Below are 24,255 nucleotides of genomic sequence, written 5' to 3'. Positions count from 1 at the left end.
AAATTTTAAAAGTCCTATTTGTAATACCACCAAAAACTCACATTAAATCCCATAAAAGCATACAAAGTATGTATATGCAAGATCAGCATGATAAAAACTATAAACACCAATGAAAGGAATCAGAATAGATTTAAGTAAATGGAAAGAGATATTGGTTTCACATTAAATCCGATAGATAAAAACATACAAAGTATGTATATATGAGATCGGCATGATAAAAACTATAAACACCAATGAAAGGAATCGGAGTAGATTTAAGTAAATGGAGAGAGATATTGGTCACAGTTTGGAAGATTCAATGTTGTTAAAGATGTCAATTCTCCCAAAACTGATCTACAGAGTCAATGAAACATTAATAAAAATCTCAGCAAGATGTTTTTTGTAAAAATCAACAAGCTAAATTTAAAATTTATATAAAAAGACAAAGGAAACAGAAAAGCCAAAAAATGTGGGGAAAAGAAAGGAAATTCAAGGAATCGTACTACCTGACTTCAATACTTACTATAAAACTATAGTAATCAAGACAGTGTTGTACTGGAGAACTGACATACATACTTAGTTCTGCTATGATGCTTGTCTTAAAAATGCAAATTTGTTCCAATATAATTTATATCTTACTGTTACCTTTCAGAGATTTGCACCACTCCACAAAGGTCCTTTGCTGTACTATTTTCTGACAAAACTAATATTTAACACTAGAATTTGCTTGGTGACTAACATGAGTTTAATTTTTCAGGTTGGTTTATGTGCAATTTTATCCACAAGAAACATTGGGTGAAACACTAGAAAACTGTACCTAGTTAAACCAAGCCAAGCAGAAATAACATACATGAACATCAGCATATCACATGTGTTATGAGCTACTCCTGTTCACCTACAGTATTAGAACTCCCAATTCCAGATAATCTACCTTCCACCTTTTCTCAATAACGTACAATCTGCAATCTTTCCCATTCTACAAGCAAATTTCAATATTTTTTTCAAGGTAATATACCATATTTATTGCTGTTCAGTTGCTCAGTCATGTCGTGTTGAGGACACCACAGACTACAGCACTCCAGGCTTCCCTGTCCTTCACCATTTCCTGGAGCTTGCTCAAACTCATGTCCATCGAGTTGATGATGCTGTCCAACCATCTCATCCTCTGTCATCCCGTTCTCCTGCCTTCAATCTTTCCACATAAGGGTCTTTTCTAATGAGTCAGCTCTTCGCATCAAGTGGCCAAGTACTGGAGCTTCAGCTTCAGCATCAGTCTTTGCAATGAATATTAGGGTTGATTTCCATTAGGATTGACTGGTTTGATTTCCTTGCAGTCCAAGGGCCTTTCAGGAGTCTTCTCCAACACCACAGTTCAAAAGCATCACTTTTTTGGCCCTCAACCTTCCTTAAGGTCCAGCTCTCCCATCCATACATGACTTCTGGAAAAACCAGAGCTTTGACCATACAGACCTTGGTCAGCAAAGAAATGTCTCTGCTTTTCAATATGGTGTCTAGATTTGTCATAGCTTTTCTTCCAAGGAGCAAACGTCTTTTAATTTCATGGCTGCAGTCACCATCTGCAGTGATTTTGGAGCCTGAGAAAATAAAGTCTGTCACTGTTTTCATTGTTTCTCCATCTATCTTCCATGAAGTGATAGGACCAGATGCCATGTTCTTCATTTTTTGAATGTTGAGTTTTAAGCCAGGATTTTCACTCTCCTCTTTCACCTCAATCAAGAGGCTCTTTAGTTCTTCTTCACTTTCTGCCATAAGGGTGGTGTCATCTGCATATCTGAGGTTATTGATATTTCTCCCTGCAGTCTTGATTCCAGCTTGTGATTTATCCAGATAGACATTATGCATGATATACTCTGCATATAAGATAAATAAGCAGGGTGACAATATACAGCCTTGACGTATTCCTTTCCCAATTTGGAACCAGTCCACTGTTTCATGTCTGGTTCTAACTGCTACTTCTTGACCTGAATACAGATTTCTCAAGAGGCATGTCAGGTGGCCTGGTATTCCGATCTTTTTCAGAATTTTCCAGAGTTTGTGTGATCCACACAAAGGCTTTAGCATAGTCAATGAAGCAGAAGTAGATGTTTTCCTGGAATTCTCTTGCTTTTTCTAAGATCCAACAGATGTTGGCAATTTGATCTCAGGTTCCTCTGCCTTTTCTAAATCCAGCTTGAACACCTGGAAGCTTTCAGTTCACATACTGTTGAAGCCAAAATCACTGTAGATGGTGACTGCAGCCATGAAATTAAAAGATACTTGCTCCTTGGAAGAAAAGCTATGACAACTCTAGATACCATATTAAAAAGCAGAGAAATTACTTTGCTGACAAAGGTTCATCTAGTCAAAGCTATGGTTTTTTTTTCAGGAGTCACGTATGCATGTGAGAGTTGGACCATAAAAAAGCTGAGCACCAAAAAATTGATGCTTTTCAATGGAGGTGTTGGAGAAGACTCTTGAGAGTCCCTTGAACTGCACGGAGATTCAACTAGTCAATCCTAAAGAAAGCAACCCTGAATATTTATTGGAAGGACTGCCACTGAAGCTGAAACTCCAATAATATGGACACCTGATGCGAAGAACTGACTCACTGGAAAAGACCCTGATGCTGGGAAAGTTTGAAGGTAGGAAGAGAAGGGGATGACAGAGGATGAGATGGTTGCAAGGCATCACTGACTTGATGGACATGAATTTGAGCAAGCTCTGGGAGTTGGTAATGGACAGGGAAGCCCGGTAAACTGCAGTCCATGAAGTTGCAAAGAGCCAGACACAACTGAGCGACTGAACTGATAACAGAACTGGGTACATATTGCCAGCTGATTTCTGACAAAGGTGTAAAAGCAACTTCATGGGGGAAAAAATGGTCAGTCTTTTTAATAAACAGTGCCAGAATAACAGGGTATCAATATATAAAAGTCTGCTTAAAGGCAGAAACTGGAGAGGAACTAAAGAGCCCCTTGAGAGTGTGAAAGAGAAGAGTGAGAAAGCTGACTTGAAATTCAACATTTGAAAAACTCAGATCATGGAACACAATCCTATCACTTTATGACAAAGAGAGGGGGAAAAAGTGGAAACCATGACAGATTCTATTTGTTTGGGCTACAAAATCACTGTGGACGGTGATTGCAGCCATGAAATTAAAAGGTGCTTGCTCCTTGGAAGGAAAGCTTTAACAAACCTAGACAGCGTATTAAAAAGCAGAGACATCACTTTGCTGTCAAAAGTCTGTATAGTCAAAGCTATGGTTTTTCCAGTGTCATGTATGGATGTGAGAGTTGGACCATAAAGAAGGCTGAGTGCTGAAGAATTGATGCTTTTTAACTGTGGTGTTGGAGAAGACTCTTGAAAGTCCCCTGGACTGCAAAGAGACCAAACCAGTCAATCCTAAAGGAAATCAATCCTGAATATTCATTGGAAGGATTGGTGTTGAAGCTCCAATACTCTGGCCACCTGTTGTGAAAAGCTGACTCATTTGAAAAGACCCTGATGAAAGATTGAAGACCAAAGGAGAAGAGGGAGGCAGAGAACAAGATGGTTAGATAACATCACAAATTCAATGGACACAAATTTGAGCGACCTCTGGGACACAGTGGAGGACAGAGGAGCCTGGTGAGTTGTAGTCCATGGGGTTGCAGAGTCAGATACAACTCAGTGACTGAAAACAACAACACAAAAATCCATCCTCTACCATAAATAAACATTAACTCAAAGTGAATCATAGTACTAAGTGTAAAACTTAAAACTGTAAAATTTTTAAAAAGAAATATAGAAGAAAATCTTTGTTATCTTTAGTTAGGCAAAGATTCCTTAGATACAATATCAAAAGTATAATCCATAAAAGAAAAAAAGCTGATAACTGGATTTTATCAAAGTCAAAACATGGTCTTCAAAATACACTGCTGAGAAAATTAAAAAGAAGCTACAGACTGGGAGAAAATATGTGAAAATCACATATTATACAAAGTACCTGTACTCAGGATATATTTTTAAAATCTCAGAAGTCAACAATAAGAAGACAAATTATCCAATTTTTTAATGGGCAAAAATTCTGAACAGATACTTCTACCAAGAAACACATGAAAGATGCTCAATGTCATCATTTATTAGGGAAATGCAAATTAAAATCACAATGAGATATTACCATATGCCTTTTAGAGGAGGTAAAGTCAAAAATACTGACCATGTAATGGCAAGGACGCAGAGTGGCAGAGCTCTCACACATCACTGATAGATATGCAAAATGATACAACTACTTTGGAAAACAGTTTGGAGGCTTCTCATTAAGTTAAACATACACTTCCCATATGACCAACTAATCCCACTACTTTGGTAATTACTGAATGGAAATAAAAACTTATGTTCACATAAAATCTGTACAAAAACATTTATAGTGGCTTTATTTGCCACTGTCTTAAACAGGAAACAACCCACATGCCCCTTAATTGGGAACTGGATAAGCAATCCATGGTACCATCATAAAATGGAATACAACTCAGCAATAAAAAAAATTATTGATACACACAACAATATATATGAATCTCAAATGTACTATACTAAGTAAATAAAGCCAGATTCAAAATATTTTGTACTGTCTTCCTCTAATTAATTCATTTTGTGGAAAAGCCAAAACTACAGAGCCAGAAAGCAGATTGGTGGTTGTCAAGGGGTAAAGGGAGAACTAATTTACAATGTTAAAATAGATGGGGAAACAGTAGAAACAGTGTCAGACTATTTTTTTGGGCTCCAAATTCACTGCAGATGGTGACTGCAGCCATAAAATTAAAAGATGCTTACTCCTTGGAAGAAAAGTTATGGCCAAGCTAGATAGCATATTCAAAAGCAGAGACATTACTTTGCCAACAAAGGTCCATCTAGTCAAGGCTATGGCTTTTCCAGTGGTCATGTATGGATGTGAGAGTTAGACTGTGAAGAAAGCTGAGCGCCGAAGAATTGATGCTTTTGAACTGTGGTGTTGGAGAAGACTCTTGAGAGTCCCTTGGACTGCAAGGAGATCCAACCAGTCCATTCTAAAGGAGATAAGCCCTGGGTGATTTTTGGAAGGAATGATGCTGAAGCTGAAACTCCAGTACTTTGGCCACCTCATGCAAAGAGTTGACTGATTGGAAAAGACTCTGATGCTGGGAGGGATTGGGGGCAGGCTGAGAAGGGGACGACAGAGGATGAGATGGCTGGATGCCATCACCGCCTCAATGGACGTGAGTCTGAGTGAACTCCGGGAGTTGGTGATGGACAGGGAGACCTGGCGTGCTGCGATTCATGGGGCCGCAAAGAGTTGGACATGACTGAGCGACTGAACTGAACTGAACCTTTAAAGTGTACTGGTCCAAACTTGTTTGTAAAGACCATATCTTCATTTTATCTCTTTTTTAACATTCTGATAATTAAATACAGAATTTAGTACCTATTTAAAACCTAAGTAACCTTTTGAGATTGGCTCACTCAGCATAATGCCCTGTCCAAGTTGCTGCATATACTGCTGGGTAGTATTCTACTATATAGATGTATCCATCCATTCACTCTTTGAAGAACATCTTGGACATTTCTAGCCTTGGGCCATTTCAAATAGAGCTGCTATGAAAATTCATGTATAGATTTTTTAATATAAATTTATTTTCATTGGAGGTTAATTACTTTACAATACTGTATTGGTTTTGCCATACATTTATATTAAAAAAAGAAAATTCATATATAGATTTTTTGTGTGCATGTAAGTTTTTATTTCTCTAGGATAAATGTCCAGGTATGTGACTACTGTACAGTTCTATTTGTATCATATTCTTAAAGTAACAAACTGGGAAATGTAGAGCAGATAAGTGGTTGCCAAGAGTTAAAGAAGGGGGTAAGAATGTGATTATAAATGGACAGATATGGTTGTAGATCAGTTCTGCTTATTGATAATGATGATGGTATTCAAATCTACATATATGGATATAATGTCATGGAGACAAAAAAAATGAATACATGCAAAAACCAGTGAAATCCAAGTAAAGTATATAGTCTAGTTAGTTCTACTGTACCTATCAATTTCCTGAGTTTGACAACACAGTAGTAATTTTATAAAATGTCGTCAAATGGGAAACTGGGTAATGGCACTATTATTACAACTTATTGTCAGCCTATAATTATTTGAAAGTAAAAGATTTTAATGGTATAATAAGGAGACTTTATGCGTAAGAGTCCTGAGAGAACTAGCAGAGTGTGTTATATACTGTAAACACTCAGCATTCAAAATAAATAATAAAATGTGTTTTTACCAAAAAAAAAAAAAAGAATAAAATGAACCTCTGATTATGAAACACCTGGTTTAAAAGTTTATAATTCACTATATTTCAAATGTGGTAACTACTTATGATAAATCTTTCAGTCTAGACTGAAACAAAAATGATGTGCTTTCACCTAGAAAACCAAATGTCATTTCTTAATGAGGACAATGACACTATTGTATAATTTTTTGTATTACAATTAGAGCATATTGAGTTATCTACCCTTTAAATGAATTTTAGTTCACTAAAGAAATGAATAAAATGTAAATTAAATCAAGAGGAAAAACAGGCTTAGACAAATATACAAATTAATAAAAACAGAAAACAGGCTTAGGATAGAATAAGAAAATTTGCATACCTGTTAACTTGATATGTCCTATTTCATCAAGCAAAATGCTGTAAATCAAAATTCATATTCAATAACACAGGATAAAATATTCACATAAAATTTGATGTACCAGAAAATTTTGAAATGACTAATTTAAAATCAATGGGTGTCTGATGAAGATTACTTTTTAAAGTATGTTTCATATAATTGTATAATTCATGTATATTTTCATAGAATCTTTAAAATAATAGACTTAATGAAGAAAAAAGTAGTAGAAATACTGGGAACAGGTATACATAAAAAGAATACAACTTTACTTTTCTGGCTTCAGGTCTCTATATACAATTCCTAATCGATGCAGATGATCCAAAGCAAGGGCTAGTTCTGCAAGGTAGAATTTCACATCTTCCTCTGTAAACAGAACCTAGAATAAAATAATAATTTACCATTTAATCTTTTTTTCAATGTTGCAATTATTTAAATTTTGTTCTTTTAAAAACAGGAAACAGACAAATCTAGGCAAACAGGAAAGTAAAACAAGTATACAGATAAAATTAACTTCTTTAAGAATCCTTCTCTCACTATTAATCATTTTAATGTGGATCTTCCTAAAATATATTATGCAGTTTATATATCTATTTACACTGAATGTACTGCACAGATTTACCTTTTAAAAATTATTTATTATAATTTATTAATTTTAGTATACTAATATATAGGGATATTCTCAGGATCTTTACAATATATTGGATATTTTGTTTTAGTACTGGAATTCCACTATTTCTACTATTTTCTCTTTCATTTTCTACTATCACTTCTGTGATAATTTTGCTTTTAGCAGGTCTACTAACCTAAAGCTTCTATTACTAACATAAGTTGTCAATTAGTAACTCTTACATTAAACACAATTCTAAATCCAATCTCTGACCTAAGGGGTAGCTCCAGGACTCTTCTGCCAGTAAAATATATGGGTCTGCTGCTGCTGCTGCTAAGTCACTTCAGTTGTGTCTGACTCTGTGCGACCCCACAAACAGCAGCCCAATAGGCTCCCCTGTCCCTGGGATTCTCTAGGCAAGAACACTGGAGTGGGTTGCCAATATGGGTCTAAGGGCACTGAATTCCTAAATCTTTTGTGCCTGGGAATAGAGTTGCTATGATAAAGTGAAAAGTGCACTGGACTTAGAATTAGCAGGATAACGTCTGACATGTCACTTAGCCCTCTGGGCTTAAGTTTCTAAACCTGTAAAATAAGGATAATAGTATCTGCTACATCTCTTTAACAAGATTGTTTTAAGAGTCAGCTTAGTTTATGTGGGGAAAAAAAGCTTTGTAAATTATAAAATTCTATGTGTTCAACGATGAGGTGGTATTATTATAGGTCTACATCTATATTCATAAGTAAGTGTTATTTAAACACAAAATTGAGCACTACACAACCATTAGATGTAATTGTTAAGATTTAGCAAGGGCTTCTAATTGGCAAAACAAATAACTTGTCTAGAAATTTTTTTATTTTCATTAAAGAAATATACAGATTATTAAGAAAGTTCAAAATTTGAATGACATATCATAAAATCTTGAAACTGGCTTTTCCACTCAGAAACATGGCCACTGAATTATAATATGCCAATTAAGGTTACTAGTAAAATTGCTGAGAATGAGCAATTTAAGATAAATTTTGATATTCCACTCACTTTTTAAAATAATCTGTAGAAAAACAAAGACTTTCATTATCTAAGTTTCAGGAGAATTCATTTGACTATTATAATGGTAAAAGTATAAGAACATTTTCACTTGATATTTTATAAGAAAAACAGATATTACCTATTTCACCTTTGAATAAGGTTAATCAAAGCGTTCATTGCAATTTAACACATAAGAAAACCCTAAACAAAAATCTTTGAAACTCTAAAAGAAGAAACAGTCTATAGTTTAGTTTGTTGTTGTTTTAGTCATAAATTGTTTGGGACTCTTTGTGACTCTATGGACTGTAGCCCACCAGGCTCCTCTGTTCATGGGACTTCTCAGGCAAGAATCTGGAGTGGGTTGCCATTTCCCTCTCCAGGGACCCTGTGTCTCCTGCACTGGAAGGCAGATTCTTTACCACTGCACCACTAAGAAAGCCCAGTTTATAGCTTATGGCAATTATATGTTTTTCTAGGCAGGTTAGTTTATAATTCTGAGTGTGCTTATGTAAGGTGGTAATAACACTGACCTCATAAGGTTGTTTGGAAGATAATGAATGAAAAGTGATTAGCACATAATAGTAAGTTTCTTTATGTCCCTCATGAGGTTTTCCTCAAAGACAATTTCATGACAAGATAATATACTCGCCAGTTTATAGTTTAAACTTTTCATTCATTATGTTATTATAATCTTCCAAACAATCTTATGAGGTTGGTATTATCACCACCTTATGTATGGACACTCAGAGTGATAAACTAACCTGCCCAGAAAAACACAGTAAGAATGCTCAGGATTTGAACTCAGAAATAACTGTCCCTAAGAACTCCCTGTTCCCCAGAATCCACTTTTGCCATATGCTATGTTAAAACTTTTATAAGTTTCAGGTTCACTACCACTAATGTTTTCCTAGTCACTAATTACCCTGAGTCTTCCCCCAAATAAAAATCATGTAAAACCCCAGCACCCTGAGGTAAGAAATGCTAATATTTTTGTTTGCTCTTTAAGACATTCATGTATATATGTATGAGTGTGTATGTTTCAATATATATGAGATCACACTATATATATATACTAGCTAGTGGACTCCTTTTCTCCCACTTAATATCACAGGCATTCTTTTAATATCTTTAAAACTTATTTATAAAGAGTTTTCAATAGCTATACAATATTAACATACTAATTTACTATAGTTTACCTAATGTTTATTTAGGTTATTTCAATTTTTCACTGTTATAAATAACTCAGCAATATGCATATATATTTCTGATACTTAATGGTTACTTCCCCAAAATGGATTTATGAGAAATAAAAAAGCAAGTACTATACAGTCAAGGAGAATAAACAGTCCAAGATTCTTGACATACATAACAAAATTATTTGTCAAAGGGTTACAATAATTTACACTTCCATCAGCAGCTTATGAAAGCATGTGTCTTACCACAGTCATGGCAGCACTGAAAATTACCCTTTAAAAAAATCTTTTCTAAACTGACAAACAAAGATGGTATCCACTGTCTTAAAATTTTATTTTTATGCTATATATTTTTCCACGTCTAATGACCTTTCTAGATTTTTAGTGAACTATCAGTAATGTTTTTGCCTATTTCCCATTATCTACTGTTTTTTTTCAATTGGTAAAAATTCTTTAAATAATAAAAATGTCAGTTCATCATATTACATGTACATATTTTCCCCACTTTGTGCTGGTTTTTGATGTTTAGTAATTCTTAATTTTATGTACACAAATTTAAATATAATTTCTGTATGATTTTACTTCATCACTTTCATGAGCAATAAGACCTCCATTTAATAATCAACTACATGTGCTGTGGTGTGCTTAGTTGCTCAGCCATGTCCGACTCTTTGTGACCCCACGGATTATAACCCACCAGGCTCCTCTGTCCATGGGGATTCTCCAGGCATGAATACAAGAGTGGGCTGCCATGTATTCCTCAATCAACTACATATTCAGCTGCATTTTCTTTCAGGATGAATTTTTTTCCAGATTTACCTCTTCAATCTAAGTAAGATTTATCCTTGTAAGTGGTAGTGATAATTTAAAATGTTTTTTTTTTTCTTTCGAAATATCTAACTAATTTCTCATATACTGTTTACTGAACAATCATTCTCTTTGCCATTACCTTGTGATTCTTCTTCTACTATAATATATGATAAATCACATATACCAGAATTTTCCTGGAATATGCAGTATGTTTCTAAACTTCTGTTGATACTATGATGGTTTGCTTATATTAGCAGCTTAATAAAGTTTTAAACAAGTGATAGAGCAGGGAGAGGGTGTTCTTTATTTTCAAAACATCTTAGTTCTTTTCATTTACTTTTCCAAGCACACTGATAAAACCATCTTTCAATTTCATACAAGAATTCCTGTTGGGACTTTGTTTGAAATCTTGTTAGATCTACAAGTTAATTCTGGAAGAACTAGCAGCTTTATAAGTATCAGTCATTCATCCCATTATATTTTCTTGACATTAGCAAAATATGGTATGGCCTAAGAGTGAGGTGTGTGTGTGTGTGTGTGTATGTGTGTGTGTGTGTGCGTGTGCACATGTGTGTTTGTGAGGAAAGAAATTTGGGGAGGTGTCATTCTCTTTAATATATATATATATATATATATATATATATATATCACAAAATAAAATTCTTTTTTGACATTAGCCAGTTTTTTATTTTTTTAATATGAATGTATTTATTTTAATTGGAGGTTAATTACTTACACATACAAAAATGTATTTTTAAAAGTATCTTTGTAAGACTTAAAGAGTAAGTAAGTTCTCATTTTTGGTGATATGATATAGCAGCTTTTTTGTACAGATACATGAAGTAAAACCAATAAAAAAACTTATTAACAAGCTGTCTATAGAAGTAACCATTAAATCATTTCTTAGAAGCCTGTTTAATGATTATACTAATTTATTATCTTTGGGAAATGAATTTTAAATGCTTGTTATTACCTAATATTCCAGACTTAGGAATCAAAACTTACTAACTGCATTTCTGTGCTAGTATGAGTTTAGATAGTCTCACACTGAGAATAGAGGTCTGAAGGGTTTAAAAGAAAATCAGAAACAACTACAAGTAAGAATGTTTCAATTATTCTTGTCACTTCTACAGTCTAACATATGAAATCATGAATATCTGTTATACTGTTGAGAGAGTAATTTCCTAGGCAGGTTGATAAGAAGTCTAGGGGTCCCTAAGGAGAGAGGGGTCTGGAATTCTCAAGGAGGAAGAAAGGACAAACTTTTTTTCCCCTCTACATTCCTTAAGATTATATAACAATAATGTATCCTACTTGAGGAGAGTCTCTGGAAAAAACCTTCTGGCTAATCTTGTTATCTTAAAATGTAAATTATGGGAGTAGGTCTAATGAGGTCTTTACAACCTCCAGACATTCTTTTGATTCACTGCAATAACTAATTAGAGAGTATATAATTTCATTTGTAACACTAGCAAGGGGATACTCTTTCTGCCCCCTTCTAATGCCTATGTCAGAAGCTTTGTCTATCTCCTTTATATTTTAATAAAACTTTATTACACAAAAGCTCTGAGTGATCAAGCCTTGTATCTGGCCCCAGACTGAATTCTCCTCTGGAGGCCAAGAATCCCAGCATCTCTGTGTGGTTCAACAACAACCTTTCATTGTTGTCCCACTATATCTCAGAACCATGTTTTAATAAGGTCCTTTAATAACCCTCTGGGAAGGGGTCCTAGACAGACCCTATCACACAGAGAATTCTGTTCTATAATAAACAATACATCAAAGTCACGGTCTATGTCCATGCATGGAATGTTCTACACTGGAGATAAGCAGATACAAGCCAGAGACCTCAGCCATTTAAGCAATGGCTAGCATCCCAGAAGCACATTGTTCCTTTCTCACAGCAAGTTCTGGAGCTCTGGGAATCAACAGTAGCTCTCCCATATTCAACATTTTAATTCTGGAAGTGAGATGTTGAATCACTACCACCCAATTAAAATTCTACTTATTCTTAGACTATCATTTCAAGACAAAATGAAGTAGATAAGGGCAGGATTTAATCTCCCATCAGAAACAACTAAACACAGAACAAAATATATGAAATGACACATTTCAAGACATTAGACATCAAGCAACAAAGGATAGTGAATACTGATTGAGAGATGGTAATAGCCTACAGTGTCCTAGTTTACTACCTAGAAAGAGTTCCTAAGCAGTAATGCAAGAAGGATAAAGTCAGACAGAGCCTGGAAGACTCCTAACTTGATGAGATGGATCTGAGAGACTGGGGAGACATGATGGAGAGAATTCAGAAAATAGAGTACAGAAGGGATAAATACAGAGAGAACTGTAGAGTTATATAGATGGTATTCCTCAAGTACTCAGCATCTGTGAGTGAGGAAACTAACCTGAGCCAGGAAAATAATCAATGAAAGGATTAGAGTGACTAATCCACAGAACTCATATGGGGTCAGGAATAGTTCATGTTACCTCCAAAGAGAGCAGAAAACTTTGTAATTCACAAGGCACTGGATGGAGGAATCAGATGGATTTTGTTTCCAAGCAGAGTAAAATCAATCATTGATTAATGTTGCTCTGGTCCAGTTTCTTCTGAGGGATTCCTGCCCACAGTAGTAGATACAATGGTCATCTGAGTTAAATTCACCCATTCCAGTCTATTTCAGTTCACTGATTCCTATAATGTTGACGTTCATTCTTGCCATCTTTTGTTTGACCACTTCCAAAATGCCTTGATTCATGGACCTGACATTCCACATTCCTATGCAATGTTGCTCTTTACAGCATCAGACCTTGCTTCTATCACCAGTCACATCCACAGCTGTATATTGTTTTTGCTTTGGCTCCATCCCTTCATTCTTTCTGGAGTTATTTCTCAACTAATTCCCAGTAGCATATTGGGCACCTACTGATGTGGGGAGTTCCTCTTTCAGTAGCCTATCATTTTGCCTTTTCATACTGTTCATGGGGTTCTCAAGGCAAGAATACTGAAGTGGTTTGCCTGCGGACAAGAATCCCTCAGAAGAAATGGAGTAGCCATCATGGTCAACAAAAGAGTCTGAAATGCAGTACTTGGATGCAATCTTAAAAACGAGAGAATGACCTCTGTCCGTTTCCAAGGCAAATCATTCAATAGCACAGTAATGCAAGTCTATGCCCCAACCAGTAACACTGAAGAAGCTGAAGTTGAATGGTTCTATGAAGACCTACAATACCTTTTAGAACTAACAACCAAAAAAGATGTCCTTTTCATTATAGGGGACTGGAATGCAAAAGGAGGAAGTCAAGAAACACCTGGAGTAACAGGCAAATTTGGCCTTGGAATGCAGAATGAAGCAGGGCAAAGACTAATAGAGTCTAGCCAAGAAAATACACTGGTCATAGCAAACACCCTCTTCCAACAACACAAGAGAAGACTCTACACATGGACATCACCAGATGGCCAACACCGAAATCAGATTGATTATATTCTTTGCAGCCAAAGATGGAGAAGCTGTATACAATCAACAAAAACAAGACCAGGAGCTGACTGTGGCTCAGATCATGAACTCCTTATTACAAAATTCAGACATAAATTGAAGAAAGTAGGGAAAGCTGCTAGACCATTCAGGTATGACCTAAATCACATCCCTTATGATTATACAGTGGAAGTGAGAAATAGATTCAAGGGCCGAGATCTGATAGAGTGCCTGATGAACTATGGAAGACCATCCCCATGGAAAAGAAATGCAAAAAAGCAAAATGGCTGTCTGGGGAGGCCTTACAAATAGATGTGAAAAGAAGAGAGATGAAAAACAAAGGAGAAAAGGAAAGATATAAGCATCTGAATGCAGATTTCCAGAGAACAGCAAGAAGAGAAAAAAAAAAAAAAACTCTTCTTCAGCAATCAATGCAAAGAAATAGAGGAAAACAACAGAATGGGAAAGACTATAGATCTCTTCAAGAAAATTAGAGATACCAAGGGAACATTTCATGCGAAGCTGGGCTCAATAAATTAGGACAGAAATAGTATGGACCTAACAGAAGCAGAAAATATTAAGAAGAGGTGGCAAGAATACACAGAAGAACTGTAAAAAAAAAGATCTTCATGACTCAGATAATCACGATGGTGTGATCACTCATCTAGACCCAGACATCCTGGAAGGTGAAGTCAAGTGGGCCTTAGAAAGTATCACTACGAACAAAGCTAGTGGAGGTGATGGAATTCCAGTTGAGCTATTTCAGTAGCAGAAAAAAGTTAATTCTAAATTCTGCTCTTGTCTCACATAATAAATTTAAAAGCAAGACTCAACAGTTTAACTGCATCCCAGAACAAAGCTAAATACTTTGTAAGAAAACACAAGTATCTAGAGTACAAGAAAATTAAATTTAATAAAATTAAGTAAAAATGACCATACAATTATGTTGCAATTGAAGCACAAAACCAACCATAGACAATACTTAAACACATGGGTGTGGTTGTGTTACAATAAAATTTTACTTACAAAAAATATCAGCAAGCTATATTTGGCCTGAGACTATAGATCCCTGGCTGTTGAGTTAAAGATTTATACTACAAACCCTAAAAGAACTACTAAAATAACACAATACAATGCTATTTTGATAAAAAGCTAACTGAAGATAAAATGATAGCAGAGAAAAAGAGAACACGTGTACACCCGTGGCAGATTCATGTTGATGTATGGCAAAACAAATACAATATTTTAAAGTAAATAGCCTCCTATTAAAATAAATAAATTTATATTAAAAAATAAAAAAAGTGAAATAAAAGAACAGATGGAACCAAAAAAAAAACCCACAAATAGAAAGATGGGTGATTTAAACCCAATCATATCAAAAATCATATTAAATGTAACAAGTCTGACACACCTATTAAAATGCATAAATTATCAGACTGTATAAAAAATAATTATATGCTGCCTTAAGTACTGCATATTAAATATAAAGACAAATTAAATAAAAATGTGAAAAACACTAAACTAACAATAATTTTTTAAAAACCTGGATTAACATCAATGTAGATTTCAAACAAAGAATGTTAGCAAGAATAAAGTCAGTCATCTCACAATGATAAAGGGTAAATTCACTAAGACGGAATGATAATCCTAAGATTTATGCACTTAACAGAAATTTGACATATATGAAGCAAAATTTGACAGAAATTCAAAAAGAAACGATAAATCCATAATTATAGTTCAAGTTTGAACCACTGTCTCTTAAAAATTTTTAAGACATATAGACAGAAAGTTAGGAAAAATACCAACTATCAAACAACTTAATCTAACTGACATTTACAGAACTTTCCAGTACCCCAAATCATAATACACATTCTTCTCAAGTACACATTGAACAATTTACCAAGATATACCATATTGTGAAGCATAAAACAATTTAAGGGAATTAAGTCATACAAACTGTGCTGTTCGACTAAAATAAAATTTAATTAGACATCAATAATAGAAATTTATCTGGAAGCTGCCTAAATATTTTAAAATTAATTTGCATACTTGTAAATAGCCTATGAGTCAAAGAAGAAATAAAAGGAAATTGGAAAACATGTTGAACTAAAGGAAAATAAAAGCATCACAAATCGTCCATGGGATTCTCCAGGCAAGAGTACTAGAGTGGGTTGCCATTTCCTTCTCCAGAGGATCTTCCCGACCCAGGGATTAAACCCGGGTCTCCCACATTGTAGGCAGATGCTTTACCGTCTGAGCCACCAGGGAAGCCCTCAAAATTTGTGAGATGATGCTAAATTAGTATTTAGAGTGAAACTTATACCACTACACACTTATATTAGAAAAGAAGCAAAAGTCTTAAATCAATAACTTCTATGTCCATCTTAAAAACCACAAAAGCTAGTGAAACACAAATTAAGCAGGAAAAAAATGAAGTAATAAAGATTAAAGTAGAAATAGAAAACAGAAGAAATACAATAGAGAAAAATCACTGAAACCCAAGGCTCCAGGTTCTTTGAGAAGAAAAATAAAATTGGTAACAATCTACCAAGCCTAAGCAAGACAGAAAAAGGAGAAGACACAAAATACCAATATTAGGCATGATAATATCAACAACAACAATGATTCTATACCTATAAAAATCATAATAAGAGGATACTATGAATAACTTTATGCCAATGAATTTGGTAACTTTGATGAAATGCATAAATTCCTTAAAAGACATGATACAAAAACTCATTTAAAAAGAAAAGATGAACTGAATAACCCCAAGTAACTTTTAAAAAACTGAATTTATAATTAAACACTGTACCATTAAAAAAACCCTTCAGGCCCAGATAGCTCCACTAGTGAATTCTACGAACCATTTAAGGACAACGTAACATTGAGCTTTAGCAGAAAATTGAAGGGGAGAAAATTCTACCCCACTCATTCTATGAGACCAGAATTGCTCTGACACCAAAATTAGATATGATCAATAAAGAAAACTACAGTCAAATATCTCTCATGAAAATAGATGCAAAAATTCTTAACAAACTTTTGGTAAATATCATCCAATTATATACAAAAAGGATAATATATCATTACTGCATGGAGTTCACCCACAGATGCAAAACTACTTCAACATTTGACAATTAGTTCAATGTAATTCACCATATTAAAAGATTAAAGAAAAGGACTTGCCTGGTGGTCCAGTGTATAGAATCTTCCTGCCAATTCAAGGGACAAGGGTTTGATTACAGGTCTGGTGACATTCTATATGCTGTGGGGCAACTAGGTCCTGTATGCCACAGCCACTAAGCTCATGCTCTAGAACACATGTGCTGCAATTACTGAGCCAACATACCACAGCTACTGAAGCCTATGGGCCCTAGAGCCCATGCTACACAACAGGAGAAGGCATCACAATGGGAAGCCTACACACCACAACTAGAGAAAGCCTGTGCAAAGCAATGAAGATCCAGTACAGTCAATAAATAAAGATTAAAGAAGAAAAAAACATACAATCATCATCTTAATAACTGCAAACAAACAAACAAAAAAGTGTTTCACAAAATCAAACATGCATTCCTGATAAAAACTTTCAACAAACTAGTAATAGAAGAGAAATTTCTCAATCTGATAAAGAACTTTGTAATTCATGGTGAACATATGCTTTCCTCATAAAATCAGAAATAAGGCAAGAATATCTGCTTTTATTGATACTTTTCAAAAGAACCTGGAGGGTCAAATCAGTGTTACAAAGACAAATAAATGAGTTCATAATAGAAAAGAAGTAAAACTCCTTATGTGGATTAAAAATAGAAATTTATATTTGTAGTCTATCAAAGTGCTGCTAGATAAAATAAGTTTAGTTATATTTTAAAATACAAAATTCAATATCAAAAAAGTAGTATGTCCATCCATTTGAAAATAAAATTAAGAAAGTAATTCCACTTACAATGGCAGTATTAAAAAGAAAAATATTCAGAGACAAATCTGACAAAACACGTAAAAGATCTATATGCTAAAAATGACAAGATACTGGTGAGAGAAATTTAAAGACTTAAATAAATGGAGAGCAATACTGACTTCATGGATTAGAAGACTCAACACTGAAAATGTCAATTACATAAAAACTGAACTATAGATTCAATGCAATCCCAATAAAAATCCCAGCAGGCATTTTTGTACAAAGTAAAAAACTACTTTATAAATCAATATGGAAATGCAAAAGATCTAGAAGAGGCAAAACAACTTTGAAAAAGATGAGCAAACCTCAAGGACTTGCACAACCTGAGTTTTTATAAATACTTATATTTTATAAATATAAAGGAATCAAGAAAGTGTTGTATTGGCATAAGGATAGACAAACAGAAAAGAGTGTCTAGATGTATTAATAGATCTTCATGTACACGATCAACTGACTGTCACCAAAAAATACAAGGTAATTAAACAAAGAAAGCATTTTTGTTGTTCAGGTACTACATCATGTCTGACAATCTGCAGCACCATAACAGAAGCACTCCAGGATCCTCTGCCCTTCATTATCTCCAGAGTTTGCTGAAATTCATGTGTATTGAGTCAGTAATATTATCCAACTATCTCATTCTCTGCCACCCTCTTCTCCTTTGCCTTTTACATTCCTCAGCAACAAGGTCTTTCCCAATGAGTTGCTCCTTCACAACAGGTCACCACAGACCTGAAGCTTCAACATCAGTACTTCCAGTGAGTATTCAGGTGATGATTTCCTTTAGGATTGACTGGTTTGATTTCCTTGCAGTCCAAGGGAGTCTCAAGAGTCTTCTCAAGCATCACAATTTCAAAGTATAAATTTGTCAGTGCTCAGCCTGCTTTATAGTCCAAATTTCACATCTGTAAAAGATCTTCATTGCCGGGAGCCAGCACGGGAGATCCCACCTATGGCAAAGGTGGGACAGGACTCAGGGGACTCCCTGACCCCACCCATGACAAGGTCATGCAGGCAAGGCAGATCAAGAACTCAAGGAGTCCCTTAGATCTGCTCAAGTATCTACCCCCCGAAACCAAAATCTGTCTGTTATAATGCACTCTTCTGACATTAACAGGCTATCCCCGACCACCTTACTCTGGAAAATTAACTTAGAGCTCCAGTTAATAGTCTCCTGCATATAAAAGGAGTGTCTCAGCTCAAACCTCTCTGTTGGCAGACTAGCTTGTGTGACAGGATTATCCACACTCTTGCTACTACATACATGATTGTTTACAACCTCTCAACCATAAACAGCACAGAGAGTTTGGAGTATTTTGAAAGTCTTTGTTAGCATAGGGTTTTTCTAAAGATAAAAAATCATGTTGATGAAGGGTTTCATTGCTGAGTTAATGATTGCTGCCAGGCCTCCATATCCTTAGGCACCTGGGAGTATGTTAATCAATGTAATTGGAATGTAAAAAAAGAAATATAGTAGTTTTGATGTTAGCAATACTAGATTTTTGAGTTAATGAATTTTCTCTTTGTTATAAATCACTGTACTCCTCTTTGTTATAAATCATTGTGCCCTTGCTATGTAAGAATGTAACTTTATCACTATCTTAAGACTAAGTAGATCTTAAGGGAAAACAAGTTTTCTGATTGACTAACCTTTATCAATAGAAAGAAAGATGGGGCCATAAAATGTTAATAGGTCTCCAGACCAGAAGATATTGTAAACAAACATAAGACCCTTGTAAGAACAAAGATATGCAAAGAACACTGTCTTTAGATAAGGGTCAGAGCAGGTGACCCTGCGTGACTCTGTGTACGACTAAAAGTATAAAAGCTTCCCTGAAAAATAAAGAAACGGACCAGTTCCTAGAAAGACTGGTTTCCCCCATGTCTTCTTTTCTCCTTTTCTGGCTGAATTCCCATCTGGAGCACGGAGGCTCGCCAGGCCTACTAATTTTGCCTGAGCTTCTAAGATCTGAACGGGGAGGCACTTTGTGTCTCTGCTCCTTCGGGGGACCGGGAAAACACCTGTGGCCTAGGTAGGTGGTGCAAACCCCTTGTCACAGGGTTTTATTGGTTCTCTATGTAAACCAAGTTATTCAGCCTCTGTTCTCCACTAATTCTCCTACTACACTATTATTTTCTAATCTCTCTCCATAGCTTTAATTAAACAATTTTCCTCTAGACGCCGACTCCATCCCCACTTCATATTATCCTGGATCCACTGGGGTTGGACCCTGGCATTTCATGACCCAGATAACCACAATCACTCACCTAGAGCCACACTTCCTGGAATACGAAGTCAAATGGGTCAAAGCATCACTGCGAACAAAGCTAGTGGAGGTGATAGAATTCCAGTTGAGCTATTTCAAATCCTGAAAGATGATGATGTGAAAGTGCTGCACTAAATATGCCAACAAATTTGGAAAACTCAGCAGCGGCCACAGGACTAAAAAAGTTCAGTTTTCATTCCAACCAGAGAAAGACAATGTCAAAGAATGTTCAAACTACCACAAAATTGTACTCATCTCACACGCCAAAAATGTAATGCTTAAAATTCTCGAAGCCAGGCTTCAACAGTACATGAACCGTGAACTTCCAGATGTTCAAGCTGGATTTAGAAAAGGCAGAGGAACTAGAGATCAAGTTGCCAACATGTGCTAGATCATCAAAAAAGCAAGAGAGTTCCAGAAAAACATCTACTTCTGCTTTATTGACTATGCCAAAGCCTTGCACTATGTGGATCACAACAAAATGTGGAAAATTCTTCAAGAGATGGGAATACCAGACCACCTGACCTGCCTTCTGAGAAATCTGTATGCAGGTCAAGAAGCAATAATTAGAACCAAACATGGAACAGCAGACTGGTTCCAAATTGGGAAAGGAGGACGTCAAGGCTGTATATTGTCACCCTGCTTATTTATCTTATATGCAGAGTACATCATGCGAAATGCCAGGCTGGATGAAGCACAAGCTGGAATCAAGACTGCCGAGAGAAATATCAATCACCTCCGATACACAGATGACACCACCCTTACGGCAGAAAGTGAAGAACTAAAGAGCCTCTTGATGAAAGTGAAAGAGAAGAGTCAAAAACTTGGCTTAAAGATCAATATTCAGAAAACAAAGATCATGGCTCCTGGTCCTGTCACTTCATTGCAAATAGATGGGTAAACAATGAAAACAGTGAGAGACTTTATTTTGGGGGGGCCCCAAAATCACTGCAGATGGTGACTGCAGCCATGAAATTAAAAGACGCTTGCTCCTTGGAAGAAAAGCTATGACCAAACTAGATAGGAGAAGAAAAAGCAGAGACATTACTTTGTTGACAAAGTTCCATCTAGTCAAAGCTATGGTCTTTCCAGTAGTCATGTATGGATGTGAAAGTTGGACTAAAGAAAGCTGAGTGCCAAAGAATTGATAATTTTGAACTATGGCATTGGAGAAGACTCTTGAGAGTCCCTTGGACTGCAAGGAGATCCAAACAGGCCATCCTAAAGGAAATCAGTCCTGAATATTCATTGGAAGGACTGATGCTGAAGCTGAAACTCCAATATTTTGGCTACCTGATGTGAACAACTGAATCATTTGAAAATACTCTGATGCTGGGCAAAATTGAAGGCAGGAGGAGGAGAAGGGGATGACAGAGGATGAGATGGTTGGAAGGCATCATCAACTCAATGGACATGAATTTGAGTGAGCTCCAGAAGTTGGTAATGGACAGGGAAGCCTAGCATGCTGCAGTCCATTGGGTCACAAAGGGTAAGATATGACTGAGTGACTGAACTTAACTGAACAGGACTATTGGAAAAACCATAGCTCTGATCTTCATCAACAAAATAATATTTCTGCTTTTTAATATGCTATCTAGGTTTGTCACTTTTTTCCTTCCAAGGATCAAGTATCTTTAATTTCATAGCTGCAGTCACTGTCAGCAGTGATTCTGGAGCCAAAGAAAAGAAAATCTGTCTTGGCTTTCTTCCCCCCCCCCCACTTCTATTTGCCATAAAGTGTTGGGACCAAATGCCATGATCTTAGTTTACTGAATACTGTTTCAAGAAAGGTTTTTCACTCTCCTCTTTACCTTCATGAAGAGGCTCTTTAGTTCCTCTTTGTTTTCTGCCATTAGATTGGTATCATCTGCATATTTGAGGTTGTTGATATCTTTCCTGGCAATCTTAATTCCAGCTTGTGAGTCATCCAGCCTAGCATTTTGCATGATGTATTCTGCATATAAGTTAAAGAAGCAGGGTGACAATATATAGCCTTGATGTACTCCTTCCCAATTTCTAACCAGTCAGTTGTTCCAAGTCTGGTTCTAACTGTTAATTCTTGACCCACATACAGGTTTCTCAGTCGACAGGTAAGGTGGTGTGGTATTCCCATCTCTTAGAAAATTTTCCATTGTTTATTGTGATCCACAGTGTCAAAAGCTTTCGCATATTCAATGAAACAGAAGTAGAGGATTTTCTGGAATTTCCTTGTGTTCCCTATGACCCAAAGGATGTTGGCAATTTGATCTCTGGTTCCTCTGCCTCTTCAAAACCCAGCCTATACATCTGGAAGTTCTTGGCTCATGTGTTGTGGAAGCCTACCTTGAAGGATTTTGAACATTACCTTGCTAGCATGTGAAATGAGAGCAGCTGTGTGGTAGTTTGAACATTTTTTTGGCATTGTCCTTCTTTGGGATTGGAATGAAAACTGATCTTTTCCAGTTCTGTGGCCACTGGTGAGTTTTCCAATTAGCTGCTAAGGCATTCAGCACCTTAACAGCATCATCTTTTAGGATTTGAAAGAACTGAGCTGTAATTCCATCACCTCCACCAGCTTTGTTAATAGTAATGCTTCCTAAGACACAACTGACTTCAAACTCCAAGATGTCTGGCTCTAGATGAGTGACCACTTCACTGTGATCATCTGGGTCATTAAGGCTATTTTTCCTAGTTTTTCTGTGTATTCTTGCTACCTCTTCTTAATCTCTTCTGCTTCTGTTACATGAACAACTTTGTCCTTACAATTTGTCAACAAATTGTCTTTACAATTTCTGTCCTTTATCATGCACATTCTTGCATGAAATATTCCCTTGATATCTCCAGTTTTCCTGACGAGATCTCTAGTCTTTCCCATTCTATTGTTTTCCTCTGTTTCTTTGCATTATTTATTTAAGAAGGCCTTCTTATCTCTCTGGGCTATTCTCTAGAACTTGCATTCTGTTGGGTAAAGCTTTCCCTTTCTCCCTTGCCTTTCATTTCTCTTATTTTCTCAGGTATTTGTGAAGCCTCCTTGGAGAACTACTTTGCCTTCTTGCACATCTTTTTCTTTAGGTTAGTTTTGGTCACTGCCTCCTGTACAATGTTACTAACCCCCATCCTTCAGGCACTCTGTCGACCAGATCTAATCCCTTAAATTTTTTCATCACTTCCACTATATAATCAGAAAGGATTTGATTTAGGTCATACACGAACAGCTTCTCTGGTGGCTCAGATGGTAATGAATCTGCCTGCAATGCAGGATACCTGGGTTCCATCTCTGTGTCAGGAAGATGCCCTAGAAGAGAACGGCAACTCACTCCAGTATTCTTACCTGGAGAATTCCAAGGACAGACGAGTCTGGTGGGCTACAGTCCATTGGACCACAAAGAGTCAGACACGACTGCGCTACTCACACTTTGAATGGCCTAGTGCTTTTCCCCACTTCTTAAATTTAAGCCCGAATTTTACAATAAGGAGCTCATGATCTGAGCCACAGTTAGCTCCATGTCTTGTTTTTTCTGACTGTATAGAGCTTCTCCATCTTAAGCTTCAAAGAACATCATCAATCTGATTTTGGTATTGACCATCTGGTGATTTCCATGTATAAAGCTGTCTCTTTGGTTTTGGCAAAAGGTGTTTGCTACAACCAGCATGTTTTCTTAACAAAATTCTGTTAGCCTTCACCCTGCTTCATTTTGTACTCCAAGACCAAACTTGCCTGTTATTTTGGGTATCTCTTGACTTCTTAATTTTGCAGTGCAATCCCCGTATGATAAGAAGGATATCTTTTTGATGTCAGTTTTAGGTATTGTAAGCCTTCATAGAACCAGTCCACTTCAGCTTCTTTGGCATCAGTGGTTGGGGCATAGACTTGGATTACTGTGATGTTGAATGGTTTGCCTTGGAAATGAACCGAGATCATTCTGTCGTTTTTGAGATCAAACCCAAGTACTGCATTTTGGACTCTTTTGTTGACTATGAGGGTTACTCCATTTCTTCTATGGGATTCTTGCCCACAGTAGTACATATAATGGTCACACCCATTCCCAGCCATTTTAGTTCAGTGATTCTGAAGATGCCAGTGTTCAAACTCACCATCATCTGCTTGACCATGTCAAACTTCCCTTGAAATAATATCCAGGTTCCTATGAAATATTGTTGTGCATAGAACTTTCACTTTCACCACCAAACACATCCACAACTGAGCATCTTTTCCAATTTGGTGCAGTCGCTTCATTCTTTCTGGAGCTATTAGTAATTGCCTTCTGCTCTTCCCCAATAGCATAA

The 24,255-nt window shown here is 36.1% G+C and overlaps 1 protein-coding gene across 3 annotated transcripts in view; it reads right to left on the bottom strand.

Moving 5' to 3' along the window:
- RPS6KA6 (ribosomal protein S6 kinase A6) overlaps positions 1-24,255 on the bottom strand; it is a 177,159-nt gene that overhangs the window by 73,098 nt on the left and 79,806 nt on the right. For all 3 annotated transcript variants that reach the window (XM_040265626.1, XM_040265628.1, XM_040265627.1), the window contains 2 exons: positions 6,927-7,033; positions 6,640-6,677 (listed from right to left, as the gene is read on the bottom strand). In XM_040265626.1, the coding sequence (XP_040121560.1) occupies positions 6,640-6,677; positions 6,927-7,033 (145 nt within the window). The remainder of the gene's footprint in view (positions 1-6,639; positions 6,678-6,926; positions 7,034-24,255) is intronic.

Source organism: Oryx dammah, unplaced genomic scaffold (genome assembly GCF_014754425.2).
Source record: "Oryx dammah isolate SB20612 unplaced genomic scaffold, SCBI_Odam_1.1 HiC_scaffold_23, whole genome shotgun sequence".
Classification (NCBI taxonomy): Eukaryota; Metazoa; Chordata; class Mammalia; order Artiodactyla; family Bovidae; genus Oryx; species Oryx dammah.
This window is presented reverse-complemented; position numbering and strand designations above follow the sequence as displayed.